General features: G+C 44.3%; 17 protein-coding genes across 17 annotated transcripts; 7 read left to right on the forward strand and 10 right to left on the reverse strand.

Annotated features, from left to right (window-relative positions):
• Nucleotides 1-136: 136 nt before the first annotated feature.
• Nucleotides 137-1,827, forward strand: VTP21DRAFT_4955 (uncharacterized protein; the record flags this gene model as incomplete). The annotated part of the gene is made up of 7 exons (XM_069395423.1): nt 137-145; nt 247-287; nt 366-912; nt 972-1,266; nt 1,339-1,485; nt 1,551-1,687; nt 1,753-1,827. 7 exons carry the CDS (start codon nt 137-139, stop codon nt 1,825-1,827), a joined length of 1,251 nt encoding a protein of 416 aa, XP_069248571.1.
• A 180-nt stretch (nt 1,828-2,007) lies between these two features.
• VTP21DRAFT_4956 (uncharacterized protein) lies at nt 2,008-6,042 on the reverse strand (the record flags this gene model as incomplete). The annotated part of the gene is made up of 25 exons (XM_069395424.1): nt 2,008-2,353; nt 2,416-2,480; nt 2,552-2,694; nt 2,756-2,863; nt 2,919-2,984; nt 3,050-3,120; nt 3,193-3,245; nt 3,313-3,374; nt 3,433-3,452; nt 3,524-3,573; nt 3,634-3,688; nt 3,749-3,834; nt 3,904-3,991; nt 4,078-4,295; nt 4,357-4,398; nt 4,462-4,527; nt 4,589-4,666; nt 4,730-4,936; nt 5,006-5,067; nt 5,128-5,218; nt 5,297-5,391; nt 5,453-5,584; nt 5,651-5,782; nt 5,842-5,933; nt 5,999-6,042. 25 exons carry the CDS (start codon nt 6,040-6,042, stop codon nt 2,008-2,010), a joined length of 2,472 nt encoding a protein of 823 aa, XP_069248572.1.
• A 269-nt stretch (nt 6,043-6,311) lies between these two features.
• On the reverse strand, nt 6,312-7,066 carry VTP21DRAFT_4957 (uncharacterized protein; the record flags this gene model as incomplete). The annotated part of the gene is made up of 3 exons (XM_069395425.1): nt 6,312-6,668; nt 6,753-6,942; nt 7,059-7,066. 3 exons carry the CDS (start codon nt 7,064-7,066, stop codon nt 6,312-6,314), a joined length of 555 nt encoding a protein of 184 aa, XP_069248573.1.
• A 218-nt stretch (nt 7,067-7,284) lies between these two features.
• Nucleotides 7,285-8,335, forward strand: VTP21DRAFT_4958 (uncharacterized protein; the record flags this gene model as incomplete). Its single annotated transcript, XM_069395426.1, has 3 exons — nt 7,285-7,681; nt 7,745-7,966; nt 8,028-8,335. The coding sequence occupies 3 exons, from the start codon at nt 7,285-7,287 to the stop codon at nt 8,333-8,335; spliced, it is 927 nt and encodes a 308-aa protein (XP_069248574.1).
• A 228-nt stretch (nt 8,336-8,563) lies between these two features.
• VTP21DRAFT_4959 (uncharacterized protein) lies at nt 8,564-9,123 on the reverse strand (the record flags this gene model as incomplete). The annotated part of the gene is made up of 3 exons (XM_069395427.1): nt 8,564-8,609; nt 8,679-8,964; nt 9,024-9,123. 3 exons carry the CDS (start codon nt 9,121-9,123, stop codon nt 8,564-8,566), a joined length of 432 nt encoding a protein of 143 aa, XP_069248575.1.
• Nucleotides 9,124-9,334: 211 nt separating this feature from the next.
• VTP21DRAFT_4960 (uncharacterized protein) lies at nt 9,335-10,207 on the forward strand (the record flags this gene model as incomplete). Its single annotated transcript, XM_069395429.1, has 5 exons — nt 9,335-9,451; nt 9,527-9,641; nt 9,700-9,799; nt 9,851-9,968; nt 10,046-10,207. The coding sequence occupies 5 exons, from the start codon at nt 9,335-9,337 to the stop codon at nt 10,205-10,207; spliced, it is 612 nt and encodes a 203-aa protein (XP_069248576.1).
• Nucleotides 10,208-10,396: 189 nt separating this feature from the next.
• Nucleotides 10,397-11,775, reverse strand: VTP21DRAFT_4961 (mitochondrial 54S ribosomal protein uL1m; the record flags this gene model as incomplete). The annotated part of the gene is made up of 8 exons (XM_069395430.1): nt 10,397-10,467; nt 10,551-10,610; nt 10,678-10,806; nt 10,887-11,004; nt 11,070-11,279; nt 11,344-11,439; nt 11,500-11,609; nt 11,691-11,775. 8 exons carry the CDS (start codon nt 11,773-11,775, stop codon nt 10,397-10,399), a joined length of 879 nt encoding a protein of 292 aa, XP_069248577.1.
• Nucleotides 11,776-11,882: 107 nt separating this feature from the next.
• Nucleotides 11,883-12,647, reverse strand: VTP21DRAFT_4962 (uncharacterized protein; the record flags this gene model as incomplete). The annotated part of the gene is made up of 3 exons (XM_069395431.1): nt 11,883-12,146; nt 12,209-12,422; nt 12,490-12,647. 3 exons carry the CDS (start codon nt 12,645-12,647, stop codon nt 11,883-11,885), a joined length of 636 nt encoding a protein of 211 aa, XP_069248578.1.
• A 601-nt stretch (nt 12,648-13,248) lies between these two features.
• On the forward strand, nt 13,249-14,053 carry VTP21DRAFT_4963 (uncharacterized protein; the record flags this gene model as incomplete). Its single annotated transcript, XM_069395432.1, has 5 exons — nt 13,249-13,315; nt 13,390-13,476; nt 13,538-13,602; nt 13,665-13,740; nt 13,803-14,053. 5 exons carry the CDS (start codon nt 13,249-13,251, stop codon nt 14,051-14,053), a joined length of 546 nt encoding a protein of 181 aa, XP_069248579.1.
• Nucleotides 14,054-14,971: 918 nt separating this feature from the next.
• On the reverse strand, nt 14,972-16,303 carry VTP21DRAFT_4964 (uncharacterized protein; the record flags this gene model as incomplete). Its single annotated transcript, XM_069395433.1, has 6 exons — nt 14,972-15,207; nt 15,272-15,373; nt 15,448-15,566; nt 15,637-15,749; nt 15,814-15,908; nt 15,976-16,303. The coding sequence occupies 6 exons, from the start codon at nt 16,301-16,303 to the stop codon at nt 14,972-14,974; spliced, it is 993 nt and encodes a 330-aa protein (XP_069248580.1).
• A 346-nt stretch (nt 16,304-16,649) lies between these two features.
• Nucleotides 16,650-17,389, forward strand: VTP21DRAFT_4965 (uncharacterized protein; the record flags this gene model as incomplete). Its single annotated transcript, XM_069395434.1, has 3 exons — nt 16,650-16,729; nt 16,811-17,099; nt 17,186-17,389. 3 exons carry the CDS (start codon nt 16,650-16,652, stop codon nt 17,387-17,389), a joined length of 573 nt encoding a protein of 190 aa, XP_069248581.1.
• Nucleotides 17,390-17,665: 276 nt separating this feature from the next.
• On the reverse strand, nt 17,666-18,649 carry VTP21DRAFT_4966 (uncharacterized protein; the record flags this gene model as incomplete). The annotated part of the gene is made up of 3 exons (XM_069395435.1): nt 17,666-17,904; nt 17,976-18,330; nt 18,392-18,649. 3 exons carry the CDS (start codon nt 18,647-18,649, stop codon nt 17,666-17,668), a joined length of 852 nt encoding a protein of 283 aa, XP_069248582.1.
• A 458-nt stretch (nt 18,650-19,107) lies between these two features.
• VTP21DRAFT_4967 (uncharacterized protein) lies at nt 19,108-19,526 on the reverse strand (the record flags this gene model as incomplete). The annotated part of the gene is made up of 2 exons (XM_069395436.1): nt 19,108-19,248; nt 19,320-19,526. 2 exons carry the CDS (start codon nt 19,524-19,526, stop codon nt 19,108-19,110), a joined length of 348 nt encoding a protein of 115 aa, XP_069248583.1.
• Nucleotides 19,527-20,385: 859 nt separating this feature from the next.
• Nucleotides 20,386-22,016, reverse strand: VTP21DRAFT_4968 (uncharacterized protein; the record flags this gene model as incomplete). Its single annotated transcript, XM_069395437.1, has 5 exons — nt 20,386-20,852; nt 20,926-20,988; nt 21,048-21,581; nt 21,656-21,832; nt 21,911-22,016. The coding sequence occupies 5 exons, from the start codon at nt 22,014-22,016 to the stop codon at nt 20,386-20,388; spliced, it is 1,347 nt and encodes a 448-aa protein (XP_069248584.1).
• An 899-nt stretch (nt 22,017-22,915) lies between these two features.
• VTP21DRAFT_4969 (uncharacterized protein) lies at nt 22,916-24,425 on the forward strand (the record flags this gene model as incomplete). Its single annotated transcript, XM_069395438.1, has 9 exons — nt 22,916-23,021; nt 23,092-23,157; nt 23,220-23,314; nt 23,382-23,508; nt 23,576-23,730; nt 23,793-23,906; nt 23,966-24,017; nt 24,091-24,166; nt 24,251-24,425. The coding sequence occupies 9 exons, from the start codon at nt 22,916-22,918 to the stop codon at nt 24,423-24,425; spliced, it is 966 nt and encodes a 321-aa protein (XP_069248585.1).
• Nucleotides 24,426-24,752: 327 nt separating this feature from the next.
• On the reverse strand, nt 24,753-25,237 carry VTP21DRAFT_4970 (uncharacterized protein; the record flags this gene model as incomplete). The annotated part of the gene is made up of 3 exons (XM_069395440.1): nt 24,753-24,831; nt 24,924-25,039; nt 25,112-25,237. 3 exons carry the CDS (start codon nt 25,235-25,237, stop codon nt 24,753-24,755), a joined length of 321 nt encoding a protein of 106 aa, XP_069248586.1.
• A 433-nt stretch (nt 25,238-25,670) lies between these two features.
• Nucleotides 25,671-27,414, forward strand: VTP21DRAFT_4971 (uncharacterized protein; the record flags this gene model as incomplete). Its single annotated transcript, XM_069395441.1, has 7 exons — nt 25,671-25,923; nt 25,990-26,098; nt 26,155-26,214; nt 26,278-26,302; nt 26,363-26,529; nt 26,602-26,750; nt 26,816-27,414. 7 exons carry the CDS (start codon nt 25,671-25,673, stop codon nt 27,412-27,414), a joined length of 1,362 nt encoding a protein of 453 aa, XP_069248587.1.
• Between the last annotated feature and the right edge of the window lie 275 nt (nt 27,415-27,689).

Consider the following 27,689-nt stretch of genomic DNA (forward strand, 5'->3'; position numbering starts at 1 on the left):
CCAGACGATTGCTATCTATGAATTTCGAAATAATAAATGTGACTGCATATTGCAGCGCCACATTTATGGTTCATATAAGACACAAAGCCTACAGTTCGTGTCGATCATTTGAATCGAGACGCGACAAATCTTGAAGATGAACAAGGTGAGTGCAGAATGTGTGACTAGAGATTGATTGATTTCGAAGATGGATCATTCAAATTATCCTTTTTTTTTACCCTCTTTATGGTTTATTTACATATTCAGGATTCAATCCATTCAGATCGTAAAGATGAAGTAAAACCTAGGTATGTTGACTTTGATTGATTCTAAGCTCCTGATGGCTTCATCGCAATTTTATTAATAATAATTGTTCTGTTCTCTAGTCCGGAAGATGCCGGTTCGAAGGAATCGGTGAAAACAATTCAGAAAAAGGTCAAGGATATGGCTTGCAACGATCCTATCAATCAGGAGGAAAATGTCTCTCAAGATCCCCCAGCCCCTCCAGCTACTACCGAAAAGAATAGTGAACCTTCTGGTACAGTTCGAAGAAAGAATATGGAGGAAACACAGGAGGAACGAGAATTTGAGAAGAAACGACGCATAGACATCAACGACCAGAACTTAGAAGCCGAGAGCTCTCTCGACAGTTCAAAAGAAAACGCAGCTAAAAAGAGTGCCGAAGAAAGCACAGAGAAGGAGCTGAAAAGCAATTCCATTCCAAATAACCCATTCCTGAAAGCTTCGACAAATTCGACGAGCTGGGATGATTTAGTAGAAGAACAGGGTAGCGAGGACACAAAAAACAATGTCACAGATTCTAACAAAGCAACTGCTAAACCAGGAGCAACAACTAAAGCTATCACACCGGCAGAAGAATCTACTACTGAAAATAATTCTGCATTAAAAGGGGAATCGAAGCCAGCAGTTAAGGTAATTTCTGGTGCTATTATTACGCCTCGGTTATGATGTTAACTATTCTACATTAATAGGGATTCGGATTTAAGATGGCCTCCACCACATCTCCATTTACCTCGTTTTCATCCGGGAAAACTTCTGAATCCCCGTTCTCCTCCCTGACATCCTTTTCCTCTAAAAAAGAAGAGAGCAATGGACAAAAGGCATCTCCATTCGCTGCCTCAAATTTAACATCAGAGAAGCAATCGTTTGATTCTTTGCTTTCCTCTTCGGGAACAGGGGACGATAAGGGGGAAAAGGATGACAAATTAGCAATATCAGCATCAATGATCGGGAGTGCGCCAAAAAGCACATTACAAGAGCAAGAAGGTATTCATCGCTTTTTCTATTCCACTTAGCCTTTTTGAATATTCACGCTGGAGTTATTTGTTTTTTGTTCAGTTATAACTGGAGAAGAAGACGAAGAAATGCTTCATCAACTAAGAGCAAAGCTTTACGCGATGGATGATGAACGGCAATGGAAAGAGCGCGGTGTCGGTAACTTGCGGATAAATGTGAGCAAAGAAAACCCCAAGGCAGCACGGCTAGGTGAGACTTTTTCAAACATATCCTCCTCACTATCATATAGCTCATAACCCATACAATTTTGATAGTCATGCGAGCAGATGGTGTTTTAAGAGTTATCCTAAATGTAGCCATTTTTTCCGGGATGTCCTGTGAATTATCGCAAGAAAAATTTGTTCGTTTGATTGCATTTGAAAACAGCAAACCAGTCCATTTTGCCATCAAGGTAAATTGAATACTCAATCTTCCTCGGCGATTTTGATTCCAGCTAACCTATCGACTCTTTTGAAGGCACCCAACAAGAATGCGGCCCTGGACCTATTTGAAGCCATTCAAGACCGCCTCGAAGTAGTCGGCCAAAATTAGTCTACGCATTTAAATGTAGAATGTTACATAATGATTTGTCATTTTTTATATATACGATCTTTTTCTTGTTTTTAAAGGGAGGTTTTGCAGGTTGATAGTTTATTGTCAAGAACATTAATAACAATAATAATAACAATAAAAAAAAAAGAGATCTATTGCATTTTTTCACGTTGCGACTGCTCATCGTCTGTTCATTTCCAGGTCATCCAGTGAAAAAGGAACGCTCCTTCTGCCATGTTCGGCTGATCGTTGTCTCTCGGAAAGGGAAAAGGACCTCTGATGGGGTTGAATATGAGAGGAATGCCGCCTTGATGGGTGTCGATCCGAATCATAGCGGTTGAATATTGCATCTCCTCCACGCCCGGGAGATATGGCGCTCCAGCCTCCGCCAAAGCGTAAATCATCACCAGCTAGTTGTTCATACAGTTGAGGACTGTGCTCCTTGCGGGCGATGTATTTGAGAACATCTTTCACTGTCACTAGCCCTACGAGTCGTCCAGCGTGCTCAATTAAAATTACGCGTGGCCTGTAAACAAAAAGGCTTCATTAAAATTCCACGGTTATTTAAACCAAAATACGCCATATTACCCCATTTTTTTGAAGAGTTCCATGACGGTTTCAAGGGGAAGTCGAGGGTGGACGGCAATTGGAGTCTGTATCAAAAGTTAGAGTCTTTGTTAACAATGGTTGTCAAAGGGATGCATGTATACAAAGTATATTAAACCTGGTCGATATACGGCCCGAAATCAATAAAGTTGGAGGTGCTTTCACCATTTTCCTCCAGATCAGCTAGGCTGTTTGGAAACTCTTCGGTAGTGAAAAAGCAGTGTGCGGAGTTGGACACGCCACGAACACGTTTTGCTTTGTCTATATTAATTTGATCAATTAAGAATAGAATTTACTGCAGCCTTTGAGAATATGAGCTCACCAATTGCATACTTGAGTTCAGATCTTCCGATGAATCCTAACAGAACCATGCTCTTCTTATCCTGTACCACAGGGAAACCTTGATACGCAGTCTCATGTAAAATTACATCTAATTTTAAAGGTTAAGGACTCTCGATCTGAGAAGAATTAGAGCTTGGACTTACCAATTTCATCCAGTCGCTGCCCAGTAGCAGATAACACCACCAAATCCCGTTGCATCACATGAGATACTAAAGATATATTGATAGAAGCGTGAGTCGTATTGGTAAAGCGAAACCAGGGAAAGGAGGGCTACCAGGTACACCAAAGGTATGCTCCTCTTTATCGAGGAAAGGGTATCCGTTTAACTGAATATATCTATCAGCAGTAAAAGTTAGGAGTTAAGGAGTAAAAGTGGTGCGAAGAAAGGTCAAAAAACGTCTGAAAGCAAAAGGATATATTCCGCCCTTGGAAAACCAGTCGCCAACTGCCTTTGTGACCATCAAAGTGATCTTTGATAAATAGGGTAATTATTTTCCTCATATAATCAAAGTAGTATTAAAAATGCACTACTCTTACCATTGTCGGAAGAATATAGTTGAGCGCACCGGTGAGCTCAAACATAATAACCACTACCGAGACTATATAAAAATAATTGCTTTAGGAGTAAGATTGGGTTACAATTAAACTAAAACCTACTAGTAATCCTCATGACTCCTCTGTTGAGATTTTAATATACAAAATGTTTAACGATAAATATATGCTTATATTTATGGATAGCAAAGTTTACCCTAGCGCTGCTGCCGCACCAAGAAATGCATAAGTTCCGGGGGTGATACACTAATACCAAGATCAATAAAGATTGACAACAATCAAATAAATAAGCAAAGATGTACTCACGGTAACATCTTTCGCAAGTTTACAACTTGCAAAAAGGAAAAAGTCGGGATATGCTCTATTGAATTTCGTACAATTATAAGTAATATTAAGATAATAAAAAAACAAGTGGGCTTACTGTTGCCATGCTTTCACAATCACACCAACCATTCGGCCAAATGTCGCACCGATCGCCATGGATGGAACAAAAATACCCGCAGGCACCTATGTTCAGAATGAGAATTCAAAGGGCCGAAAAACATTAACGACCAGTATGTTTATAGGGATAGTAACCTTAGCACCATAGGAAACTATTGTTCCAAGTGTGCGCAAGACCATAGCCAAAAAAAGTAGAGCTACAATTCTACGTGCTTCTGTTGCGCTGTCAAGTAAAATATCCAATATCAGATAAGTAGCCATGATCAATAACTGGAAAAGCGTGCTTCATTAACGAAAATGCCAACTTACACACAGAGCCCGTAGTAATCTTCATTTCCCTCGCATTCACGAAACAGAATGCCCATAATCTCTGTCATATCAATACGAAGAAATACATTGAAATAACCAATTAGGGCAGTTATTCCCGCAAGCGCTCCAGCTTCCATCACGGGGTAATCTTTGAGATATTTTTTTCGAAAGGCAACCACCTTCAGGTTGTATTTAATCATCAAAGCACCATAGATACCCTGAAAAGCAAACAAGATTGGTCCAAGTTATTTGATTTGATAGAGAAATCGAATATCCTACCCCGAATACTCCAAGGAGAACAAAAAAGACAACCTCGAACCACTAGAATAGATATATTGGAATGTCATCATCCATCCGTCAGATATTGATATAGAAAATACTCACATGCCAATCTCGATTGTAGGAGACTTGGAACATGACCAGTTTACCGGTGCGAAAGGGATTCATTGCCTAATATAGAGCAACATTTGAGTCTGTGCAATCCAGCTGGGCTAATAAAAACAATATCAACCTCGAGAACAAACGTTGCCACTAGTGCACAATAAAAGCTCCTCCACATAGTTTTCATCGGAAAATTCGAGCACATTTCCTACGATTGAACAAGAGGCTCAAAAGGATGTTAATGAAGCAATCTATATCGACATATGCTTACTTCGAGGGAAAAGAGCACACCCCCAATCGGAGATCCAAAAGCAACGGCTACCCCTGCTGCACTCGAGGCGGCAATGATCTCTCGTGTTTTTGCCTTGTTGCGCTTATATTTGCCAAACATTCTTGACACTACATTTCCCACACAGCAAGCCATGTGTACCGAGGGGCCTTCTTTTCCGATGGAAAGACCAGATGCGACAGAGAGGGCCTATATATAAAATTTGAATAAGAGTATTGTTAACATTTAGCACCATGAAAATTTATATGTCAAACTGACCAAACCGATACTCTTCATCAGCAGTGTCCAGCCGCCAAGAAAACCCTTCATAACGAATCCAGCTATTCATATATGCGTTTTTAATAATAACTCTTGGTGACTTCAGGAAGAGCAGTGCTCACCTAAAATACACTTTATCTCTGAAATGCCAGACCCCGCTGCGTACGGAGCAAAAATTCGTACAAGGTGAGCACAAGTAGTCGCAAATAATATCTAGAAACAAAGAGAGGGGCAGTTATGATGGGGATTGAAGCGACAGTGAATCGAAGATTTATCCAATGATTTTCTTACGGAAAAAATAACATAGAATAACCAGTTCACGATAGTAACTCCTCGTGGCATATTAAAAGCAGAACTCCAGTCAGTCCAGTCAAGACATGAGCCATCTATCACAAGAATACTTATTAGTGATTTCTAAAAGAACGGCCACTTTCATATCGTTAGTACCTTCTTCCTCCACACCCCAGCAGCAGAATTTTTGATTTAACCACCATCCAGTTGAACAGTAACCAAGTTTTATGTCTGATAACCATTCTGTGATAATTGCAATTATTGCGGAATTGATCCCTATTAGAGTGCCTAGACGGAGAAGCGAGAAGTGTGAGCATATTGAATGAGAATGTCCTCCACCCATTTCTCACTCACCCACGATGGATACAACTATCCAAGCTTGACCGGCTTCATATGATTTACGTATATATGACCGCCACGAATTGTCTTGTTGGCGATAAAATGCTGATACACGCCATCTCTCTTTAATCGCATCCTGCACCCAGTCTAAAAGAAAATGGAATTAGAAAATTCTAAAATGCCCTTTATAAAAATGCACTTCTAACCTGTTGTTGTAAAATCTTCGTAACGCTTAATTTCTTCCAGCTCACGGTCAATCCGCTCACGTAGCCCCGCTCGGTTAGAGAAAGACGTGGATCTGGAGCAGAAATAATGTGTGAAACCCAACGTTGCAGTTTTACTTTGAAAACGCTACTCTCATACCTTGTTTGCGAATTTGTTAGTGTTTGCTCTTCTGTTCGTGTCATTATGGGGCATAATTAATTGAAATAACTCTCTGCAGAATCTCTCCATCAATAAGACTTTTCAAATAATTTCAGAATATCTGATTGACTGCATACTATTTTCGGTAGAGTTTGATTTCACTTAAAAGCAAGTTAAAAACAGATAATTATTATCACTAATGGGTCCCAATGCAGAAGGCAAACTAGCAGAGCAGCAAAAAAAAATATTTATATATATTTTACTTTATGAATTCCCCAATAAAAAATAAAAGGAAATAAGCTCCAAATATCATCTACTCAGATTTCTCCGGTTGCTTCTCCTTTTCCTCCTCCTTTTCCTCCTCCATTTCCTCCTCCTCTTCCTCTTCTTCCTCCTCCTCTTCCTCTTCTTCCTCCTCTCCACCTAGATCAGGCTCTCCCAATCCACCCCCTTGCTGCATAAGATCTGAGAAGTCCATACCGGCGAAATCGTTCTTGCCGCCGAATTCTTCCTCTTCATCATCGTCCTCATCCCTCCACCTATCGAAATCGGTGCGCAGGAAAGAAAGCTTTCCTGGCTGTTTCTGAAGGCGTTGCCAGTAAGGCTTTCCTTCTTCTTTCTTCTTGATGAGAAGGAAGATATCGCGGGCATTAACAGATTTCTTCGAGATCTGCAATTGAGAAAAAAAAAGTACATATAGTTCAACATCTTCGATGAAGCGGATTTTTGTTTCATAAAACCGATAGATATATACCTCAGGATTAACTTCGGAGAAAAATTCAATTTCAAACTCGTACTCTTTATGGCTGTCCCCGGCGACTCCCTTGAAAGAGAGCTTCGTTGGCGTCAGATCAATCTGTGGATTCTCCGCCTCTTGAATCTGAATCGTTATATAGAGTTCATTTTGTCGCTGTGCCCAAAGTACCTCGGGGTGAAGTGTTTTGCTATATATGTACAGTATTAATCAATAAGCTCTTCGAAGAGAGAAAATATCATCAAATAAAATGATCTCCATCAAGGGATTCAAAAACGCGTTTTTCTTAGTAAATGAGTAATTTACCTAGCCATATTTCTTCAATCAAGCTTGAGGTGGTCGCAAAATAAAAGCTGGAAGTATGCAAAAAGCAACAAGAGCAAAAGGTGATAAACAAGAAGAAAAAAAAAGTACGAGGGAAAAAGACCAAAAAGTTTCGCGAGTGTTCTTTAGTGACGTCACAGAAATTCATGACTGTCTTTGATAAATAAACAGTTAGAAAACTTACTAGATTCTTCGTTTTCATTCTACGATGGATTTCCACGGCTTGTCAAAAGAGGAGGAAGAAGAGAGAATCACAGATCTAGAGGAAGAAGAGGAAAATGAAAGCAAGATAAAGTCTGTAAAATCCCGGCATTCTCCCGCTGAGGAGGAGAGTGAAAGCGAGAGTGAGGAGGATAATGAGAGTGACTCAGAAGAGAAGAAAGAGGCGAACACAACGGCAGAAGAAGCATCAGCCAAACCCAAGAAGAAGGGGAAGAAAAAAGTTAAACCTCTTACCCCTGAGGAACTTGCTAAGTGGCAGGAAGAGCAAAATCGAACAGGCATTGTTTATATTTCAAGAGTACCTCCTTTCATGAAACCGCAAAAAATCCGACAACTATTATCGCAATATGGAGAGATAGGCCGAGTGTATTTAGCCCCAGAAGGTAGATAAGCAGTGGATAACATCCACCTATTCGTAGTAGCCTTTACTTATGCATTTGCTGTAGATCCTAAAATTGCTAAACGACGGAAAAAATACGGTGGCAACAAGAAGAAAAACTTCGACGAAGGCTGGGTAGAGTTCAAGGATAAACGTATTGCAAAGCTGGTTGCAAAAACGCTTAATACACAACCGATGGGAGGGAGTAAACGGGGTTTCTATCACGACGATTTATGGAATATAAAATACCTGCCTAAGTTCAAGTGGCATCACCTCACTGAACAGATTGGTGATTATCCTTTTGATCCGTGTGCTTTAACTTAACATCATCTAATATATGCTTATTATAGCTTATGAGAATGCCGCCAGACAACAACGTCTCCGTGCAGAAATAGCTCAAGCAAAGAGAGAAAATCAAGCCTATATTCAGAACGTGGAGAGAGCTAAGATGGTGAAGAGCATGGAGGAGCGTGACGCAAAACGAAAAACAAAACGTAAAGCTCCAGAAGAAGAGACGGAAGAGAAAAAGCGAACAAATGATGAAATTCGACGAAGCTTCAAGCAGCGCAAAATTATTGATCGAGAAGCCAAGGTCGAGAAGGAGACAGAGTCGCCAATTGCTCCAGAAATGAAGAATATCTTGAGCAAAGTGTTTTAAAACTAATTCCGTTGTATTTTTTTCCCCCTTCATTGTGCATTTCTTTTTCTTGTCTAATTTAATCAAAAGGACTATTCATAATAGAACGAGAAAAACAATCTTCTCCTAATGTTATTCCAAGAATGAAAACAAGTCGAATTATATACATTTACATCAGTTAGTAGTGAAAATAAAAAGAAATAGATATTGATCAAAGTATAGTGTTCTTGAAATAATTAAACCTATCATTCAGCTGCAACTCAGGCAATTTACCTGTTCCTCGCGAGCATCGTAGCTAATGTTAAGACATAATGGCAGAAAATTAATCATGAAATTCCTGTCCTAACCAAAATCAAGCCTTCACCTTATTGTAGAACATACTCCACAGTAGCTTCCTTGACACTTCACACACATATTCAAGCACCGCGAACAAACAGGGTGCTCGCAGAAATCGCAACGTCTCAAAGAACAACCCGCACAGCGACATCGATAACATGCACCTATCCATGGCTGGATCCCCTCTCCCTTCCAGCCTTCAGCTATTGCTTTTCCCTTATTTTTACTGTGTAAACCAGCAGGAAAAGACTGTGAGCCTTCATCCTGATGAGCTATTTGACGTTGGCCATCAAACAGGAGGCGATTTGTGCGAGCTGTCGAAGGAGAAATCATTAGGGATTTTTTCTTAAATGTACTAGAATACGAAATATACCATATATACTCGGCCAATCGAACTCAAAGCGACCCTTTTGCTTATTCAATGGGCAGATTTCATCGAAAGGGTTTTTACGTTTACCTGGCATGCTAACCATTATTATTAGAAACTAAATAAAACAGTTTAAAAAAACGAGGAAAATTTTCGATTTAATCTACACGAATTAAATATGGGTAATCAATGAGCGCAAAAAAAAAACGCGTTACTAAGCCCAAATAATTTAACAATAACGCGTTGAAAATACGATATATTGGCCTTTAACGTATATCAATACGTTTTACTTTGATCCCAGGGAAAAATAAAGTAGTATGTTGCCACCAGCATTACGGCATGGGTTCTCACCTTATGAGATCGAATTCCTGGCTGAAAATGAGTTAATTGACATACTCCCCTCTTATAAAATGGATCCATTACATCTGATCTGTGTAATTCAATTGCTTTACTATATTTTTTGGATGTTAACCGCATTATAACCAGCATCATATTTTTTTGGCTTATAGGGAACCTATGGACCTTTTCAGCCCCCTAAACGCACCCAGGTACCACTATGGCTTGCCTTGACACTGAAAAAACATCAAAAGTGCTCAATTATCCCTCCAGAATGGCTCACGATAGGTAACAGGCGAACTCTATTCTATCTCGTTTAATGTGGCCTCACGGTGTTTTATTTTAGAATATTTAGAAAAGACCCTTGAAGAGGAGCGAGAGCATAGCGATAGATTTAGCGAGATGCCATATCGATATATGGAAACGGCCCATCTTCTGCTCGAAAGGTATACATACCTTGTCCTCGCCTATACCTATTACTCATATTCTTTCACTAGTGCGACAGATGATATTCAGGATGTCAATGAAATTCGGGCCCTGCTCAAAGACTTACGCGAAGCACGACAAGTGAAAGTTCGCGAGGGTATGCTTGCACTCGAACCAACCTATATTCAGGTAAACAAACCCTCTGCCTTTTTTATTTCAGCTCTTCCCTCTGCGTAAATAAAATATAACAATCTTTATTTCAAAAGATGGACAATCTCAGCCTAATGGAAATTAACGAGATTCGACCGCTCTTCGCTCAGGCATTTAACGATCTTCACCGGCTGACTCGCAGCATGGAGGAGGATATCGACATGTCAGATGCACACATGCCCTCTAGTTCAGCTATTAACAGCTCTCAAAACATTTAAATTTTAAATAATTTTTGTATTATATCTGCAAATTCTATCTCCCTTTTCTTGCTCTATTGACACTATATAATAATCAACCGCAGGTACTCCTTTGTACATTTTATGGAAAAATAGCGAAATAGAAGCAAAAAGTACCAATCAATGCTATAGCCTTCTAATCAAATTGCATTTTTATTCTTGTAAATGGGATTAAGAGTTAACGTTGAGGAGGGGAATGGAGGGTCCGCGGGTTGAGCTAATAAACACTTTCATAATAAAACCTAAGCAAAGGGTGAGAGGAAGTAAGTTTCGACCCGAACCATTTAAGCAATAGGAGTAACTAATCGAACAAACGGTAGTGTACCTTTTTTATCTTGAGCCTTTCCGATAGCTCGAACTTCCTCCAAAATTGCATTAACATTATCTAACATAAACATTGTCAAAATTAGTTTTAGAATCCTCTTAGCAGTTGGAGTTGCTAAGTGATCTACCTTGGATATCTTGGAAAGCAAATCCGACTCTAGCAATGGCCGTATGTACGATGCCCGTTTTATCAGAACGGAAATCAAACGATGACTGTGAGAATTTAACTGCTCCTGCAATATCCTCTGTGACAGTTCCTGTTATTATATAATAGCAATAAAAAAAAAGAAAAATTAGTTCTATGTAAGTACTTTAGCTTTTTTTTCAGCTACAGTACCTTTCTTTACTGTTGGCATTAATCCCCTTGGGCCAAGTATCCGTGCGATTTTCTGGACCGAAGGAAGAAGATCAGGGGTAGCTATGCATTTATCAAAATCTAGTTTTCCGCTTTTGATCTAAATAAAAAGAAAACATTAATCATGAACCCAGCTCAATCACAAATATAAAGAAATCCACTAACCTCCTCAATTAACTCTGAGCCTCCAACAATTTGAGCACCAGCTTGCTTCGCCTCCTCTGCCTTTTTACCCTCGGCAAACACAAGAATCCTTGTCTCATCTGTCACGCTCTTTGGAAGTGTTAATGCAGATCGGATTGGCTGCGATTGTTTATCCCATTTGCATTGAATGTGCAATTCTATACGGTGCCCGGGGTTGCCTACCTCATAAGCCTAGGAGTGAAATAGAATAATTAGGGATTCAATCTTAAGCAATTTTGGAACATATGCAGCTTACCTTAATTACATTAACAGCATCCTCTAGTGGTATCTCATTGGGATCTCGAGTCTTCAGCTTCTTCTTAGTTGCATAGCCGCGCGTAGATAGAAGCATCTACCAAAGCCATAACTTTCAATTTATCCATTCAAAATGTGTAGAAAGATCTGGACTAACCGGAGGTAAAGCATTGTGTGCTATTTGTTTCCGTGCGAGTGCATGTAGAGATGCAACGTTAACTGATCTCAGTTGTGAGAACATATTTGAGTAATCGTATATTTTTTGACCTTGATTAAATTATTCGAAATTATGTTTACAAAGAATAAATTGCTGCGGAATCACAGTCGCAATTCCAGAGTAATAATTACCCCTTGCAATACTGTATTGAGAGCAGGTCATAGAGTTCAGGTCAGCAATCGCCAGCACTCCTCGCGTCACCAATGAATTGAGCATCTTTACAACCTGGAAAACCGTTAAAAGGATGGGACGTAGGTTTAATTTATCTATATTTTAATGGTATTGTTTATACACGAAATAATAATAAAAATCATGGAAATATTCTATAAAATCTGCGAAGGAGGTCCATACACTTCACGACATCGATCTTCGAAAGCTTGAACCATGCTTTTGCTAACCTGGTCGTGAAAAAGCGTCGAGACCTGGGTGTAAAATGAATTGGCAAACTCAAAAAGGATATGGAATTGTAGTTGGCAACTCCGGAAATTAGCAGGATCCGTAACATTAGTGGAAGCGGCAGGAATGTTAGGCGTGAATCTCCATACCGTGGCCAGCTGCCGAAACAGAGAGGTATCCTTTGAGACAGCCTAGATGCCAAGCTTTAGAAAATGGCCCTGCAGATAAAGACAATACAATAATTTGATCATACCATCACCATATTATATTTTTCGCATGTAACCTCCGAGACATAACGCTCTTTAAGAGCCCCAAACCCGATGCCTAGCTCGGCATGGAGGATTTGGCGATTTCCACTGCTATTGAGATTTCGAGTAGAGAGTATCATTGAGTCAGTGCACCATGGAACAAAGAGCCGGTAATCATCAATGTTGGAAACCACATCATATAGCTGCTTTTGTGAATAGCTTTGAGAGCAGAACAGATGCATGTCAGCACTATGGAGAATGACCCCAATTATTACAATGGCATTACCCAAGGATTTTCTTCTCCGAATGCTCTTTAGGAGAGGTTTCGCCAAATTGTCGCAGCGGATTGGGAAGTTCAGGGAGATTCGGCAACCCAAAGAAGGAACGTGCAACACCCACATTAAGTCGTGGTGGCGATATTCTCCTAAGAGCAAATCCAACCATCAAGCCTATACAGGAACGGTTCACAACAAAACTTCAATTTGTAAGTACTATTTACTCGTGATTTGTGGCTTACCGATCAAGGATTCGAGCGCATTTCAATGTAGTTGAATAATACTTAGGGATAAGATTCTTCTGGTAAAATTACTCTGGGATAAGAGCAAGCATTTATCACCATCGAGAAGTCCAGATTTGCAAGAGCAAATATAACTAAAACATATATTCTATTTGCTAGGTTTCTCCCAGGCTTCTCATAATACAATAGAATAAAATGAAGTATGCCGTTTAACATGCTGTGGTAAGAAAGGAAGGGAAACTATACTCGACTTTGTGGGCACTCTAAATTACTGTTTAATGGAGGTACATCTTTTGTTCTACTTCTTTTTTTGGAGGTGTGATCATCGTATATACAGGGGGGGAACAGCCGAGCAAAGAGCATATAAATAATTTCTATGTGTGAATTGGAGGCCAAGAGATTTTACGGCGTGTGAAAATGGAATTATTGAGATTAGCCTTTTTTAACGCAATCTTATATACCCTAGCCTCGGCGTGGGATTTAAATATACTCTTCAACTTTTGGACTCTCCATACAGCTAATAGCAAAATGCCACTCGTAACCATGTCGCAAGCAGCAACCGGTGTGCTGAAAAAGGATGGTGTTATCCCGGACGGTAGCTTGTCATTGGGGCTGATTTTTTTATATATCGAAATGAAACCATTTATTTCTTATTTCTTTTCAATCCAGTCATCGATGAATTCAACGCGTCTACTTTACTGACTATTGCTTATGGTGATCATGAAGTGATCCCGGGAGCCAAATTCACCACTGCTGGTAAAATTGTATGAAGCCAAACATTCTTTTACCCCCCACTAATTATACTTGTATTCCTTAGAGACTCAATCCGCCCCCAAAGTGACTTTTCACCCGGAAGAAGACGTCAAGTATACTCTGGCAATGGTAATTTCAATTAACCAAGACCAAAATTGAAACCATGGCTTGATTATTCAGTGTATACTTAGACCGATCCCGATGCTCCCTCAAGAGAAAATCCAAAATCCAGAGAATTTCGCCACTGGGTTATCACAGATATTCAAGGTGAGATCTATCTTTTTCCTGGGCAGACCTCAGCTCAACAGCGCTAAACACCTTTTCACTAGCGTCCGATGCAGAACATGACGCAAGTAAGAATGCTCGCACTTTATCCGCGTACTATCCCCCCAGCCCACCCGCTGGCACCGGCCCACATCGCTACTGCTTCTTGCTCTGGAAGCAGACCATGCCTGAAACGAAATTTGCCCCTCTCTCGGATGAAGCTAGCGGGCGCAGAAACTGGAGTGCCAGGAAGTTCGCTAAAGAAAATGGGCTAGAACTCGTTGCAGCCACCTTCTTTAACTGTGAGCATGCTTAGATAGGATAAATATTCATAGTGAATGTAAATTGGATCAGTTAGCGAAATAGATAAAGTGATCGGCCCCATGCCATATTTTGTGCCATTCAATTTGACTCTTATCAACTTAGTTTTTTTTGCTCGGCTCCATCTTAAGAATATTAGTGAAGATCCTTACCAACCTATATCTATAGTGAAAATGCACGCACTAAAAATGGTTCTCGCTCATATAATCTTTCTCTGATAATTTGCCTCCTATTAAGTAGCTGCTAATGCCATTTCTACAGCGATTTTCCTGAATGAGGCATCAAACATCAATCACCTCAAGTTTAAAATGGGTGAGAACCCAAGAAATATTATATCATGTATCAAAGTACACAAGGTTGAATTGCCATCATCTTTCAAGACAATATGCCATTCGTTTTTTTTGATACGAAAACAAATGCTAAAAACACCGGCAAACTTCTAGAAAGAAGAATTTAAAAGCAGGTGTACGCCGTCTTCCTTCACCATTCTTGATGGCTGACATAAAGAAAAGATTCTTCGCAACAAAGGTAGTGGCCCTCGATTCTGATCATGAATCAAATATTCGTATAGATATCATATTCATTGAAATTTGTTTCCTATGGCCATATATGAGAACTCGTCAGAGTTGTACAACAAAGTTCTTTAGCCCAGAAACATGGTTTGTTCTTAGGTGATGTGTAGAAGCGAGCAGAGAGGGAAAATGGAAATACTTGCACGCTTACAATATACACCTGTGGAAAAGTACAAAGAAACCAGGATGGTCGCTGCATCTACGATTTATATATTGTAAATATTGTCGACGTAACTGTGACTGTTTGCATTTTGGGAAATTAGAATTGAAGATTGAATAGTTCATGGGAGAATAAATGTACAATCTATATAATCCTATGTAAAAAACATGATATGCTCAAGCTAAGCAGCCGCCTTTGCCTTCACTCCGTTTCCGTTTCCTTTAGACTTTTCACTCTCGAAATAGAGATCTTTTGTTTTCTCTGCGACGACACTTGCTTGAGTGCGCAAGTCGAAGTCTTTGGTTTGGATCAGGACATCACTCATTAGATGGTTTGAGTCGCGGTGAAGAGCTTCATCTGAGCGGACCGCAAGCACAACGTCGTGAAGAGTTGCGTCTGGATGGAGATTCCAGTAGTCTGATAGAAAAGGCAACGTTGGTATTAATAAAGAGGAAGCTATTATCGAAATACAAATCCATACCAATAGCTATCTTGGGGGCGGGTCCATTTTTCACCTTGCCTAGCTTGTAGTCCCTAATCCAGTGAGAATAACTAATGACTGCTTCTTCCTCCAGGTACCCAGCTATTCAAACAACATAAGAGAGGATGAGGTTATATTTCAAAGTTGCTAGTATGGGGGAGCAGGGGAGAGCTTACTGAAGCGGTGTGCAAACTTTGGAGATATGAGATAGGTTAGGAAGTACGTGTTGAAGAAGACGCCCTGTGCGGCGAAAATGAGCATGCGGTAGAAGAAGTTCGGCTGAAGTACCTTCATCCTAAAATAAAAGATCACGAAGTATGAGTGATTCGTTCGAGGGGAATGAAGGGAAATATATGGAGATATACCAAGTCATAAGATGCATGCGCTCGTTTTCGGCTTCGTGTAGAAGGTGTAGAATCCAACCTCCATCGTGTTGAAGGTTGCGTAGACTACGAAGATGTCTTACCATACCGCCGACCTAAAAACAAAGTAAAGTCTTAAGCACAAAGAAACCCCGCTTTCTCCGTGGGAGTCGTACGCACCATTCCGGGCACAGCCGCTATAGTCTCGAGGAATACAAAGCGTAGATAGTGGTTGTTGTGAAAAAGCGTATCTGGAAAGACGCGCAATATCTTGGCTGAAAATAAAAATCGAGTTAACGATGCATTCGAACTAGGCAATTATAGCATTGTCTAACAGGATACCTGAGTAGTATGCAATTTTATCTGATAAGCCTGACGCCTTCCTATGCCTTCCCAGCCCAATATCGATTTCCTCCAAATCCTTTGTAGTTAGAGGCTCATGGGTAAACACAGAACGCATGGGGCGTGGAGCTTCTGCGATTTCATGGAGGATATCAGCTGGGATCTTGAATTCCGTGGTCTCTTTGGGAGCCGCTTGAGAGGCAGCGAATTTTCGCAGTGGTGTTGTTGAAAAGGCACGGAGAGCATTCCGGGTAGCTAGAATGCGCGTAGCGTGCGCAAAATTAGAGCGATAAAGAAGAGGTCGAATATGATGAAGAGTGGGTTGCATGGGTCGCAAAGTTAATTCAGACTGTTTGTTGAACTGATAAAGAGCGAGGGGGGGGGTGAGAGATTTTAATATATATACCAGATCGGCTCCCGGCCGGGATAGAACGCGGGAAATTTTGTCCCGGAAATTTTCGCCTGGTTGAGTCAGGCTACTGGAGCTATATGATGTGTCATGGATTTGAATTAACAAAACTAGAAGTATGAATAGAAATTTGCAGGTAATATCCGGAGCCAGGCGAATCACACAATCGCTATTTTCAGCAGAGGGTGTTATGACGCTAGATTGACCGGCTGGTTACTAAAAATACTATACTGAATATATTGGTCCCTATATACACCTTCCCATCATGGACCCAGCATCCACCACAACTGCATCTAAATCAGGCTTCTCCTTTCCACCTATACACAATTTCCCACCATTCTACACGTAATATTATGATTTGCTGCAATCTTGTGCAATTATCAAAATTATTTTATTTACTCACCCGTCCCATTCCAATTACATTAGTCGCCAGCCCACTACCTCCACATGGGATCATCAGTCGCGCCTCTGGGCCCAAATCATCCTTACCCATCATCGTTACCATCGCCTATATCGCCTAGATCTTGCAGAGTCGCTCCATACCTCTCTCTTCTCAAATCGTTCTATCAAGCGTGAATTAAAGATGGAAATGCTAAGAGAGATTCTAGATTGCATGGTCGAAAGAGAAGAGGCAGAGTGGGTAGATAATGGAAAAGCACAGGCATTAATTTATTGGAGAAAGCCCGCCGATTGGGCCACACTGATCTATCAATGGGTAACATTTCATTAGTGCGATGCATCCTAATCTTGTATTCGAAATGGAAAATTCTAATTCCGATCCTTGCCGATACATTCACCTAGGTATGTGACAATGGGCTCAATAATTCCATCCTCACGGCATATGAGATCGCCCAGGGTGAAAACACGGAAAAGGCCGAGTTCCATGGGATTGACCCGCTGGTGCTTCGGCGAGCGCTAGCTGTTCTCGAGCAGCGAGGAGTTGCACAGACTTTTCAGGGTAGCGAGCCAGAAGATTTAGGAGTGAAGTTCTTTGGGAATTCCTGACCCCCAGCTATGTACATTATCATTCAACCTGTTGCCATAACGCTTGGGACATTTTGTTTATTGGTTTAAGGCGAGAGTAGAGAGAAGCGCGGCTTTGTAAAATATATATAAAAAGGATGACTTGCTATAAATAAAACAAATAAAAAAAAATAAAATATGAGAGCTCATGAAAATAACAAGAAACAATTTGGTATTGCTTTTTAGTACGTAGAAATATGAAATAGGGAAATAAAAACTCTGAAAACAAAACAAGTCGACTCATATCGAGTATGTGTCTTAGACTGGACCATAGCCCCTAGATGCTTGGTAGCGTTTCCATCCGTAAGGCGCAGTTGCTCTGCTTCGGAAACTGCCAAGGGAGGAGTGATAGCGGAACTGAACGAACAGGCCAATTAGGAAGAAGATGGCCATACCCGCAAGCATTCCGTACACCTTTCCCGTCGCAACGAACTGCCCCCCATGAAGAAAGGCATCGACGGAGGTTCGGAGTCCAGTTTGAGCGAAAAAGTCGATACCTAAGTGAATAGAGGAGGGCGGATCAGGCCAAGAGGGGGACAAAATCCAAGCAGAGAGCGGTCGACTTTACCAAAGAAAAGGGAGAAGGAGCCAATAAAGCTGGTGAAAATAATGACGATTGGCTTCTCCAAAAAGGCAATTAGCAAAACACCCACGACACACATGACGATAATGAAGATGATCCGCCCTGTGTTGGATTCGATGAGGCCTCCGGTTTTGAGTGAAAGGACGAACATGGCTGCAAAGAAGCCACCCAGACCACCCAGGAAGTAGAGCCCGATGAACCAGCAGCAGGCAAGGATAAGGCCACCGAGAACACCCACACCAAGGGAGACTCCAAGGAGAAGCGCCGGGTTGGAGGCAGCCGAGGTGTTGAGGAGCGCCGCCGACACAAGCACGGTCACACAGTACAGGCCAACGAAGAACTAGGGAGGGCAGCAGCATTGTTATAGGAGTGGAACATCTGTTCTAAACGTATGGACCTACCATGGTCACTTTGAAGTACCGGTACCCAAACAATGCAAAGTAGAGCCCCACCGCAATCAAAATAATGGCACCCACGATCTCGGGCACGGTTATCTGGAGGCGGCCAGCAACGACATTAGGGTCCAGCTGATTGGCAACAGAATTGGGGTCTTGCCGACGATCGAGCTGGAGAGGATTGGCACATGCATAATGGGTCAGAATGAGGGCCAGTAGTGCGAGATAAAAGAGAAGAGAGGAGCGACTATTAGATGGGGACATTGGAAGGAGAGAGGGCGGAACAGGGACAAGGATTGCGAGGGGAGGGGAAAGCAAAACAAGAAAACGTTAAAAATATGTAATTCTTTCAAGAAAATCTATGGAGCGAGAACGCTTGCCCCCGTTTATGCGTAACAGGCCATGGCTCAGCAGCCCGGCCATTGGCCAGCGAGCTTCTAGGAAACTAAGTGTGAACCCATGCCTCATTAAGCCTCACGAGGCTATTATTTTATGCTAAATTATTTCTGGTTAGCGAATCTTCTCGAACAGCGATAAGCCAAATAAGGACTAGTTGAAGAAGCGCTGATGGCTATTGAGAACATCCGCAGCACAACCTAACTGCTACCGACTCGGACTCTCGAGACCCCAGGAAATACGGGGAGCACTCATGACCGCATCCTCAATAAGGGACGAGAAATGGGAATGGTGGCTTCTGTTCTGCTGCCAAACGGGATGGATATTTATGGCAGCCCGGTGAAACGCCATGTATTGCATTGTTGCGGTGCTCTCGTAAGTCCTCGCAATAGCGTGCACTCCATGGAGGCGGCAAGGGTGTTGAGGGAGGTCCCAGACGGTAAGCCCCGACGATTCAGCATGCTATTCTGTGCAATAGAATAAAAACAATGCCACCGCTTTCGAGCGAGGTGACACGTGTCGATTGCAGTAGTGAGACCTGGAAGTCGAGCCGAGATGCCCAGAAATTGAAATCCAGCTGTCGAGGCTGGATCCACCGACTTGGACCCTCTTTCCTTTCCCATCTTTTCTCGGAATAAAGAAGCTGCGAGTGAAATGAGAGGCATCGTGTGGAGGTGTCCATTAAACGCTGTGAGGCGTCGGCAGGTGTTTCAAGGAGACTTTGCGCGAGAGTGCCTCCCGACATTCGCTCATGGAAAAAAATGTTTCCGCGCACGAGTGGAAAGAGCTACGGAGGAGACTTGGCGAATGGTTAGGCCGACAGAGCCTCGGAAGGCTCATCATGCTACTTGAGTGAATCGCCTGCCACCATTGGGGATATTTCATTTGAAATCACTCCTTTGCATTGCAGCTCGTCCTCGAGCGCAGCCGTGCTCAGGTCAATTCCAGTATAAATTCGAACGCTTCCCCGCTCTCCGGCCTAGTCGACAGCCCCTCTCCCCCCCGTCCGATGCTTTTCATTGCTATGCACCGCTGCCATTATTGCACGCAGACCTTCGTAACCGAGCAGCAACTACGCTATCACATGCGGATCAATCACCTTCGAGCATGAAGGCCATCTGGCAAGCTTCCAAGCGAATTCCCAACACGTGCCGCCAATGGTGGATGCAATGTGTATATCTTTATCTTCTCTATGTAAATTCTCCAGAGGCATTCTCTCTTTCTTTCTGTGGGAGGCACCCTCCTGACCTTCACCAACCAAAATAAACTCTTTAATCAATGTGCCATACATTTTTGATTGGCGTATCCAAACTGGGTTTGGCCTATTTTCGTTACGGTGATCCTGACTGGATCTGTATCTGATAAGCAATGCAAAGGCCCAACGGGCCCCTTGAAGGCAGCCGAGGTTTCTGTCGGTGCCTCATCCCAAATGCTCGGCGATATCGTGGCTATTTATGGTTGCGTGTTTTATTACCGCGAAGATTCGATTAAATAATATAAGTACTGACTAATCCAAAACAAAATAAATATATAATAATATAATCAGAGACATGAAAGGAATTAGAAAAGAAGGGCAGATACAGGTTGGCAATGGTACAAGGGAATTAGAGCTGTGCGATAATTTTCCGGGACCCCATGGATTCCCCGTATTGATTCCGGCCTCGCTCAGGGTCCTCCTCTCGCTCTCTCCTCCTTGTGTTCCTCGAGTTCTCGGCGGGGTCGGGGAAGTAGTTGTAGTTGTGCAGCTCGTGCATGGGAAAACCCATGTCGTCTTTCTGCGTCATGCTAGCGCCGAATGCCTGCAGTCCACTGTTTTCTTCGTTCTCATTAAGCTTGCTCCATTTATCGGGGGTGGACGTGTTCGTCTGAGACATCGTGTGGGATTGCCATTTCTTTTCTTTAGGACGAAGGAAGGTCCAAACGCAAGATTTGATGAAGGAGTCAGAACCGGTGACCGCCGGGCGGTAGGCATAGCGGTCAATGATGTCTTGCCGGATGCGAGAAACCGAATTCAGGAAGGCAGGGTCCAGCAAGAAGGCAACGCAGTTGAGAATCCCGGGAAGGTCGGTTCCTATAGCAAAGCGGTTAATACCCTGGGGGAGGGGAGGGGAGGGGGAGTCTGTGCCAGTAGCGGCCAGCCTTACCAATATTCCCAGCAAGCGAGAGGGGGAGATTGATCTCATTGTGGACCTGCGTGTAGATCTCGCCTATCAGGACAAACAAAGTTACTCTCAAGCTCTCCGGAGAAAAGCCCGCGGGCACTTACTGGCAATGAATAGCGTCTGCGTGACGAATGGAATGATGGGGTAGAGGAGGATGCGGGTGACGACCCGGTTGATGGCAAGCTGGGTGCGGCGCTGCAGCGAGGAGATATGGTTGGGGGTGTGAGTCTCCATCCCGGTGGAGATGGTGGTGCGAGAGAGGAGCGCCTTATTTTCCCGGATAATCTTGGCGACCACCACGCCCACCACGACGTTGCAGTACAAGATGGTGATGATATTGGGGATGATGGTTGCGGCCCAGATCCAAACACGAGAGGTGTAGGTCCAGCTATCAACATACCAGCACGAGGCGGTTGCCTCGTCGGACCCAAAGCGCCCTGCGATGTAGGGTGGAAGAGAGAAGGCGAGGGCGATGACGAACGAGCCGAAGAAGTAAATCCATCGCTCCATCCAGGGCCGAAGTTGTTTTTCCATGAGGATGACATGCTGCAGATTGTAGGCAATCATCGAGGACATGACGAGGTAGAGATTGGTGAGGAAGTTGATGAGGAAAACGGAAAACCCGCACCACCATCCGGCTATCCAGAGAATTGGGTCAACCCGTCAGCACATGGCCGGGCCTGTGGGACAACAAAAGAAGGCGGCCTCTTACCTCCATCCGCGAACGTATAGGAGTAGATGATCGCGGCCTTGATGATGTCGATGACCGAGATGGCGAGGTTGAGGCGAATGCTGACCCGGTTGACGAAGTTCCGGTCGTAGAGCCACAATAGCAGCGTTAGCACGATCACCAGCAGACCCCCGATAATGGAGAGGATGTTGAGGATCACTACAAAGGCCGAGAGAGTCAGCGGGCCAGCGCTTCAAGCGGGCTGAAGAGGGGAGGGGAAGGCGAGGGCCGTCTTACCGTTAGCCTTAATGGTGAGGTTGAGGAAGAGGGGATCCGAGCCGACCGACAGGTTGGGGATGGCCCCGTCGGCGACCTTCTCCACGAACCGCTCTACTAGTTGCATGGCCGGGGGTTGTCAGGCGAGAGAGCAAGGGGAATGGCGGGAATGGTGCGGAATGAGCAAAACAAAAAAGACGCAATGATTAGGCGAAAAAATTATCCTCCACAGGCGAGAGGGGGAGAATTCAGGAACGTATAAGGTTTATTAAACTCTCCGCCGGCTCTGTCGAAAGCGGATAGAGCACGCCCCCCGTGCGGAGATCCACTCTGGCGGAGTTCCCGCGGTGACTGCTTCCGATTTGGATTCGGCCCGGCGGCCCTCACCTGCTGTCAAACCGGGACGCTAGAGGGGCCGGGTGTGCTGCCTTTGCGCCCGGCTTGTGCGCCCTGAGTAAGCGATGGGGGCGGCGGCAAGGACGGCCGGCCTCCGGTGGGGGAGGGAGGGGCGGCTGCCACGGCAGCGTGGAGGGCTCGGCTCCTCTTCAGTTGAATAGGGCTCGTGCGATGATGTGGCTCAAATTTCAAACGCAATCGAATTTGAGTTCGAAAAACAATGTGATGGGAGAGCGGACACCATTCATTTCGAAGAGGAGTTGAATCGGCCAGAGCTGGCTGTGTCCAACCCTGGGCTGCAGCCGTATATCCCCACTGTCATTCGCATTGTTTCATGCCAAAGAATAAGCACGCTACGCTGTTTTGTTTTCCCCTGGCGAGGGCTCTCCTCCCCACCAGTCCCCTCCAGCGCCCGCCAAAGTGCCAGCTCCTCCCCTCCCGGGAAAAAAGAGAATCGAGGTCCGCCCTTACTCCGTGTATATCCCTCTTCTCCCAGAAGGCCACATCCCCCTCCGCATGTCAAAGAGATCGCGATCAGCTGCGACACCGGTGTGACTGCTCTGTGACTTTGCTTGCTACTTCACATTTGACATCCGAACTACCACCGTCCTCCATATTAGTCTTTGCAGCATGCATTCAATATGGCCAAGATTGCCCCCTACTAAGAAATGGAGCAGTCTTTTCAAGGTGCACTACACATTACAACGCGTGCTTCTCAATGACCCAGGGGTTGCTCGTGAGTACTTAGCCCGTGGCCGGGAATGGGCATGGCTTGATAGATTAACCGTTTGCGAGTCATTTTTTAGAACAGGCTTTGGATGCCCTTGGTTTGCGCGAGAGTAAAGGGATGCATGTCTTGGAAATTAATCCAGGTATTTTCTGCATGTTTGGCTGCTTTACTGCTCATTACTGAATCCCATTATTTTTGCCAAAGGGCCTGGCGTGATGACAGGGGCGCTCGCGTCCGTTCCGGGCATACAAAGGGTGTATCCTTTCGAATCCGAAGAGCCATTTTACCCGTACCTCCAGGTTTGTAGTGCAAAATTGACATTGTTACTCCACAAATCGTCAACGTTTAGCTCGTTGTATCATTTAGCCTCCCGAGGGCCAACTGCAGGATAGAATTAGACCTCTGTGTATTCCTAAAAGTGAATGGTTTACCGATGAAGATATAATAACAGAATGCCTCGAGAAAGATGTACCGAAGATGCCGTGGTCAGAAGGTATTTGGGCGGATTCATCAAAAGAGCTAACTGTGGCTCACCCGCCTTTTACCGTTGTTTCTACTAGTGCATCCTTCGCTCTTTCTTCTGGCTAGCTTACCCAAAGGGTCGCGTGCACCCGCATACTTTTCGAAAGTTTTACAAAGTATCAATTTCAAATCCAATGTGTATCAATTTGGGCGCGTTCCTCTCGGACTCTGGGTGCCAACCCCTCTCTCAAAGGTTTTTTTTTACTCATATCCGAGGTATACAAAGAACATGTAGCAAACCAGTCTTCTTGTTAGAAAATCATGGCAAAACCGGGAAAGCAAGGCTATTGCAAACTGGGAATAATGTGTCATGTTGCAACGGAATGCGAAGCCGTATTATCCCCCCCTGCCACCAGTTTTACCCCCAAGGTTCGCTTCTTGCATCTCTATTGGGAGAGGTAGACGCTGACTTTGGCTTGCCACTTTAGTGTGAGTACGAATTGCTACGGATTACGCCGAGAAGCCATCTACCTATACAGGGTAAGTCTTAACCCTCGACCACCGAAAGTGGAGTTTAGACGCTCGCATGGCTCATGCCCTTTATTGCCCTTAGCCTCGTTGGATGTGTTCTCGTTCATCATGGCCAAGCTTTTTAGCATTCCCACTTCGCAGTTGCACAAATCGATCAAGTGAGTATCCCCTTTGTTTTATCACGCCATCCCCAGTCCCTCATTCCTCCATCTGTCGTATTCCCCTCTTGCGGTTCCTTATAGGCTCCTAGGTCCAGGGGCCGAGATATTGCTTCGAGATCTTCCATTTAGCCCGGAGGTGCGAATTAGAAGCATGACAGTGGAGCAGTTCGATGCGATCGCAACTGCTTTTGAAAAATGGCCCTTCCGGCCTCAATCGCTGTTTGATTATACACTCGCCGAAAAGGAAGACGGATGAGGCGGGGTGAAATAGGGATCCCACTCTTATATTTGCATCGTTTGCTTGATATCCTCATACTCCATTTTCAAGGACACTTGTCTCTTCAATATTTATTGGTCATACTGTTTAGAGTTACTATTGTATCATCATGTCATTAGGGTGGGGATGAAGATAACATGGTCTCTGGCTGCTTGTTGTGGATCTAAATTTATTCTTTAGTTTAAATATTGTCTGCAAGCAAGCGAGGAAGAAAAGCACGAAAAAAAAAACAAAAGTCGCTCTATTTTACTCCTTACAATCGACACCCCCTCATCACGTCCCCACATACATCACAAAAAGCATGGTTTAGTTAGAAGGATATTCAAGGGACACTCCACGCTCACGGAGACGCTGTTCAGCCTCCTTAGTTGCCCAAGTAGTAATACTAGAGAGATGCAGTGATAAAATCAAAGAGAAAGGGTCAGAGCTATTGAGCAAATGACCAAGGCAACTCATGTTCATGCTGATTGTACTAACCTGGTGTCGGGTTTATAATAATAAGCGATCGCACCAAATGTAAGGCCTCCAAACATTCCCCAATAGTATACTGTTTCCCAATCCTCTTTCACGCGTTTCTGACCCGGCGCAAGAGGCTATGAAATGGAGTCGAGTTGAGTTGTCAGTGGAAATGCAAATATGCCTTCGAAATAACTTGGAAAAAATACTTTTTCTCCAAACAAGCGGCCACTTGGCTGGTTCCATTCTTGATGGTGACCCCCTCCACGACGCACGTGGCGGATCGCGGCTGTCTGGAAATTAGATCGTGCAAAGACACGGGTAACTCGGTTCATCGTGGGGGATGTACAGGATAGATGAACTCTGCGCTTCGCCTCTACCCCTCGCACTGTTTTACCTCTTCCTCTTTGTGACGTAGCTGTGGCTTGAGAATCGGATCGAGGTCTGGGTATAACTTTACCTAGATTCATGTGGAGGCAAAATGAAAAAAAAAATCCTAACATAACTGCGCTATGCTCTTCACTTAATGTTGCCCTTTCATTTTATCCACAGAATCCATTGCTATTAAACACAGGCATTGACAATCCACATGTTTATTTTCTCTCACTCGATTTAATATATTATATTCCTGTCTATAGTCATTGTATTTATATCTTCGGAGTCTTCCATTCTCCCTATCTCCCCATTTTCATAGCCCCACTTGCCTCATTGTTCTCCTTGTTATTTATTGAGACTTACTGAGTATACAGCCGAGCGAATAAGCGCGCCATGGGCAATCTCAATTCAACCACAGGCGTTCCCAAATACCTTATGCCGGCGAAGCCATCCCTCCAATTAAAGAACAAAATTCTGCGTAGACTAACCATTCATTCAAAAGATTCGCAGAGAGCACAAGCCCAACCTCAGGAGGGAATGCCGCAGGATGCGAATTTAGCGATGAATTCCTCTGCGTCTACTAATTATGACTATGATGAAATGCCATGCAACGAGAGCAAATTTGGGAATTACGTGTGGTTAAAAGGTATGCCTATAATTCCTCCTCTCCCCCCCCGTGTACCCGACTCGTCCTGACACGAATGGACTTTAGGGCGTCGGTTTCACAATTCAAAAAATGCAAGATATATCCTTCCCAACGATGCGGAAGAATTACGTAGGCTAGTGTTCCAGCATTACTTGATAAAAATGGCATTTGAAGGGTACATTGGTGTTGCTTTGTGACTCTATGCATGCTCATCCTGGTTGTCTTTTCTAGCATTTATTATCCACCCGTGAAGGAAACCCTGATGAACGGAGGGAGGGTCTTGGACGTAGGGTAAGCTTCCATTGGCCGTCACCGTTGGAGAGAGCCTAACCTTCTAACCTCGGTTATTTCTAGGTGCGGCCCAGGGTCGTGGGTGATGGTAGGCTCTTCTCTTTCTACTTGGGATACTCCCGTTCCATTTTACTAAGTCTGCCTTCAGGAAATGGCCCAAGAGTTTCCAAAAGCTGAAATCGTCGGCTTGGATCTTTGCCCCACGTTCCCTGATTCAGACGAGTTTGAGCACAAAAACGTGAAGTTTATCCTCTGCAACGTGCTGGATGGCGTCCCGTTCCCAGACGCGCACTTTGACTTTGTTCACCAGAGAATGTAGGCTACCGCAGCGCATCTCTATTCAGCAATCGGTTGACGCGGCTACTAATCCACCCTTGCCTTGCGTAGGTTTCTCTTCGGGTACACCGAGCAGCAATGGAGAGAGGTGATGCAGGAGTTAGTGCGAATAACCAAGCCTGGGGGCTGGATTCAACTACTAGAGCAGGGCATGCGGTCACACCGCATGGGCCCTGAAAACAAAAGCTTCTACCGCAAGAGTAAGTCCGTCTAGTTCGGCCCGATTCTTCCGGTTGAGATGAGCTGACGGTTGTTTTATCTACAGCATCCCATGCCATTCGCGCCAGGGGCATGGAGCCTCTGATCGCGGAGAATCTGTCCGAGGTCCTGGCCGAGGCTGGTTTGACCAACATCATGTCCACGTTTGCCTCGGTGCCCGTCGGTTCGTGGGGAGGCGAGCTTGGGACGCTGTGGCAAGAAAACTTCATCGCCCTCAACAAATCTTGCCGCCCGTGGATGAATATGGTGTTCGGACTTCGCGGGCGCGAATACCGGCAGCTTATCCAGAAGCTAGTTGCGGAATTTGATCTGTACAAAACGTATATTAACCTGTATGTGGCTGCCGGCCAGCGCCCGACGGTCGAGCAACTGCAGGCCGACCGTGCCGGCGAGGCCACACGGTGCCCGACCACGAATCCGCATCTCCAGCAGCTGCCGAGCGAGTATCCGGCCGCGCCCGATATCACCGTCACAAAGGGGAGCGAGGAGCAGGCCTCGGCGGACGCATTGGCGTATAGGCTCGGGAGACTGGGGTCGAGCCGGGTCGCGGACCCGCTCCCCGAGCCCAACACAACTGTCAACATTACTGTCTCCGACGAGGCTCAGTCCCACCACGTTTCGACCGGCTCTGACCACTCCTTGTAGCAATGTGCTCATCATTGGCGGCGGCGGCGGAGGTTAAAGCGGCGCAGCCTTCCCTGGCCTGATGGCGGGGCCGAGCAGTCGGCCCTCGCCACGGGGCGCATGCTTGCCCCTCTGCGCATCTCTCCCACGCCCTGTTGATGTCTGTGTGCTCTATTCCCGCGTGCGCTTGATTGCCCCTGCAGGCGCTCTGCCTGCTGCGGATTTCCCCCCAAAACTCTGTTTGCTACTTAACCTTGTGTCCTCTATTAAATCGTTTATAAATTTGTGCAACCCGA

This window comes from Calcarisporiella thermophila (assembly GCF_041956535.1).
Source record: "Calcarisporiella thermophila strain CBS 279.70 unplaced genomic scaffold VTP21scaffold_20, whole genome shotgun sequence".
Taxonomy (NCBI): Eukaryota; Fungi; Calcarisporiellomycota; class Calcarisporiellomycetes; order Calcarisporiellales; family Calcarisporiellaceae; genus Calcarisporiella; species Calcarisporiella thermophila.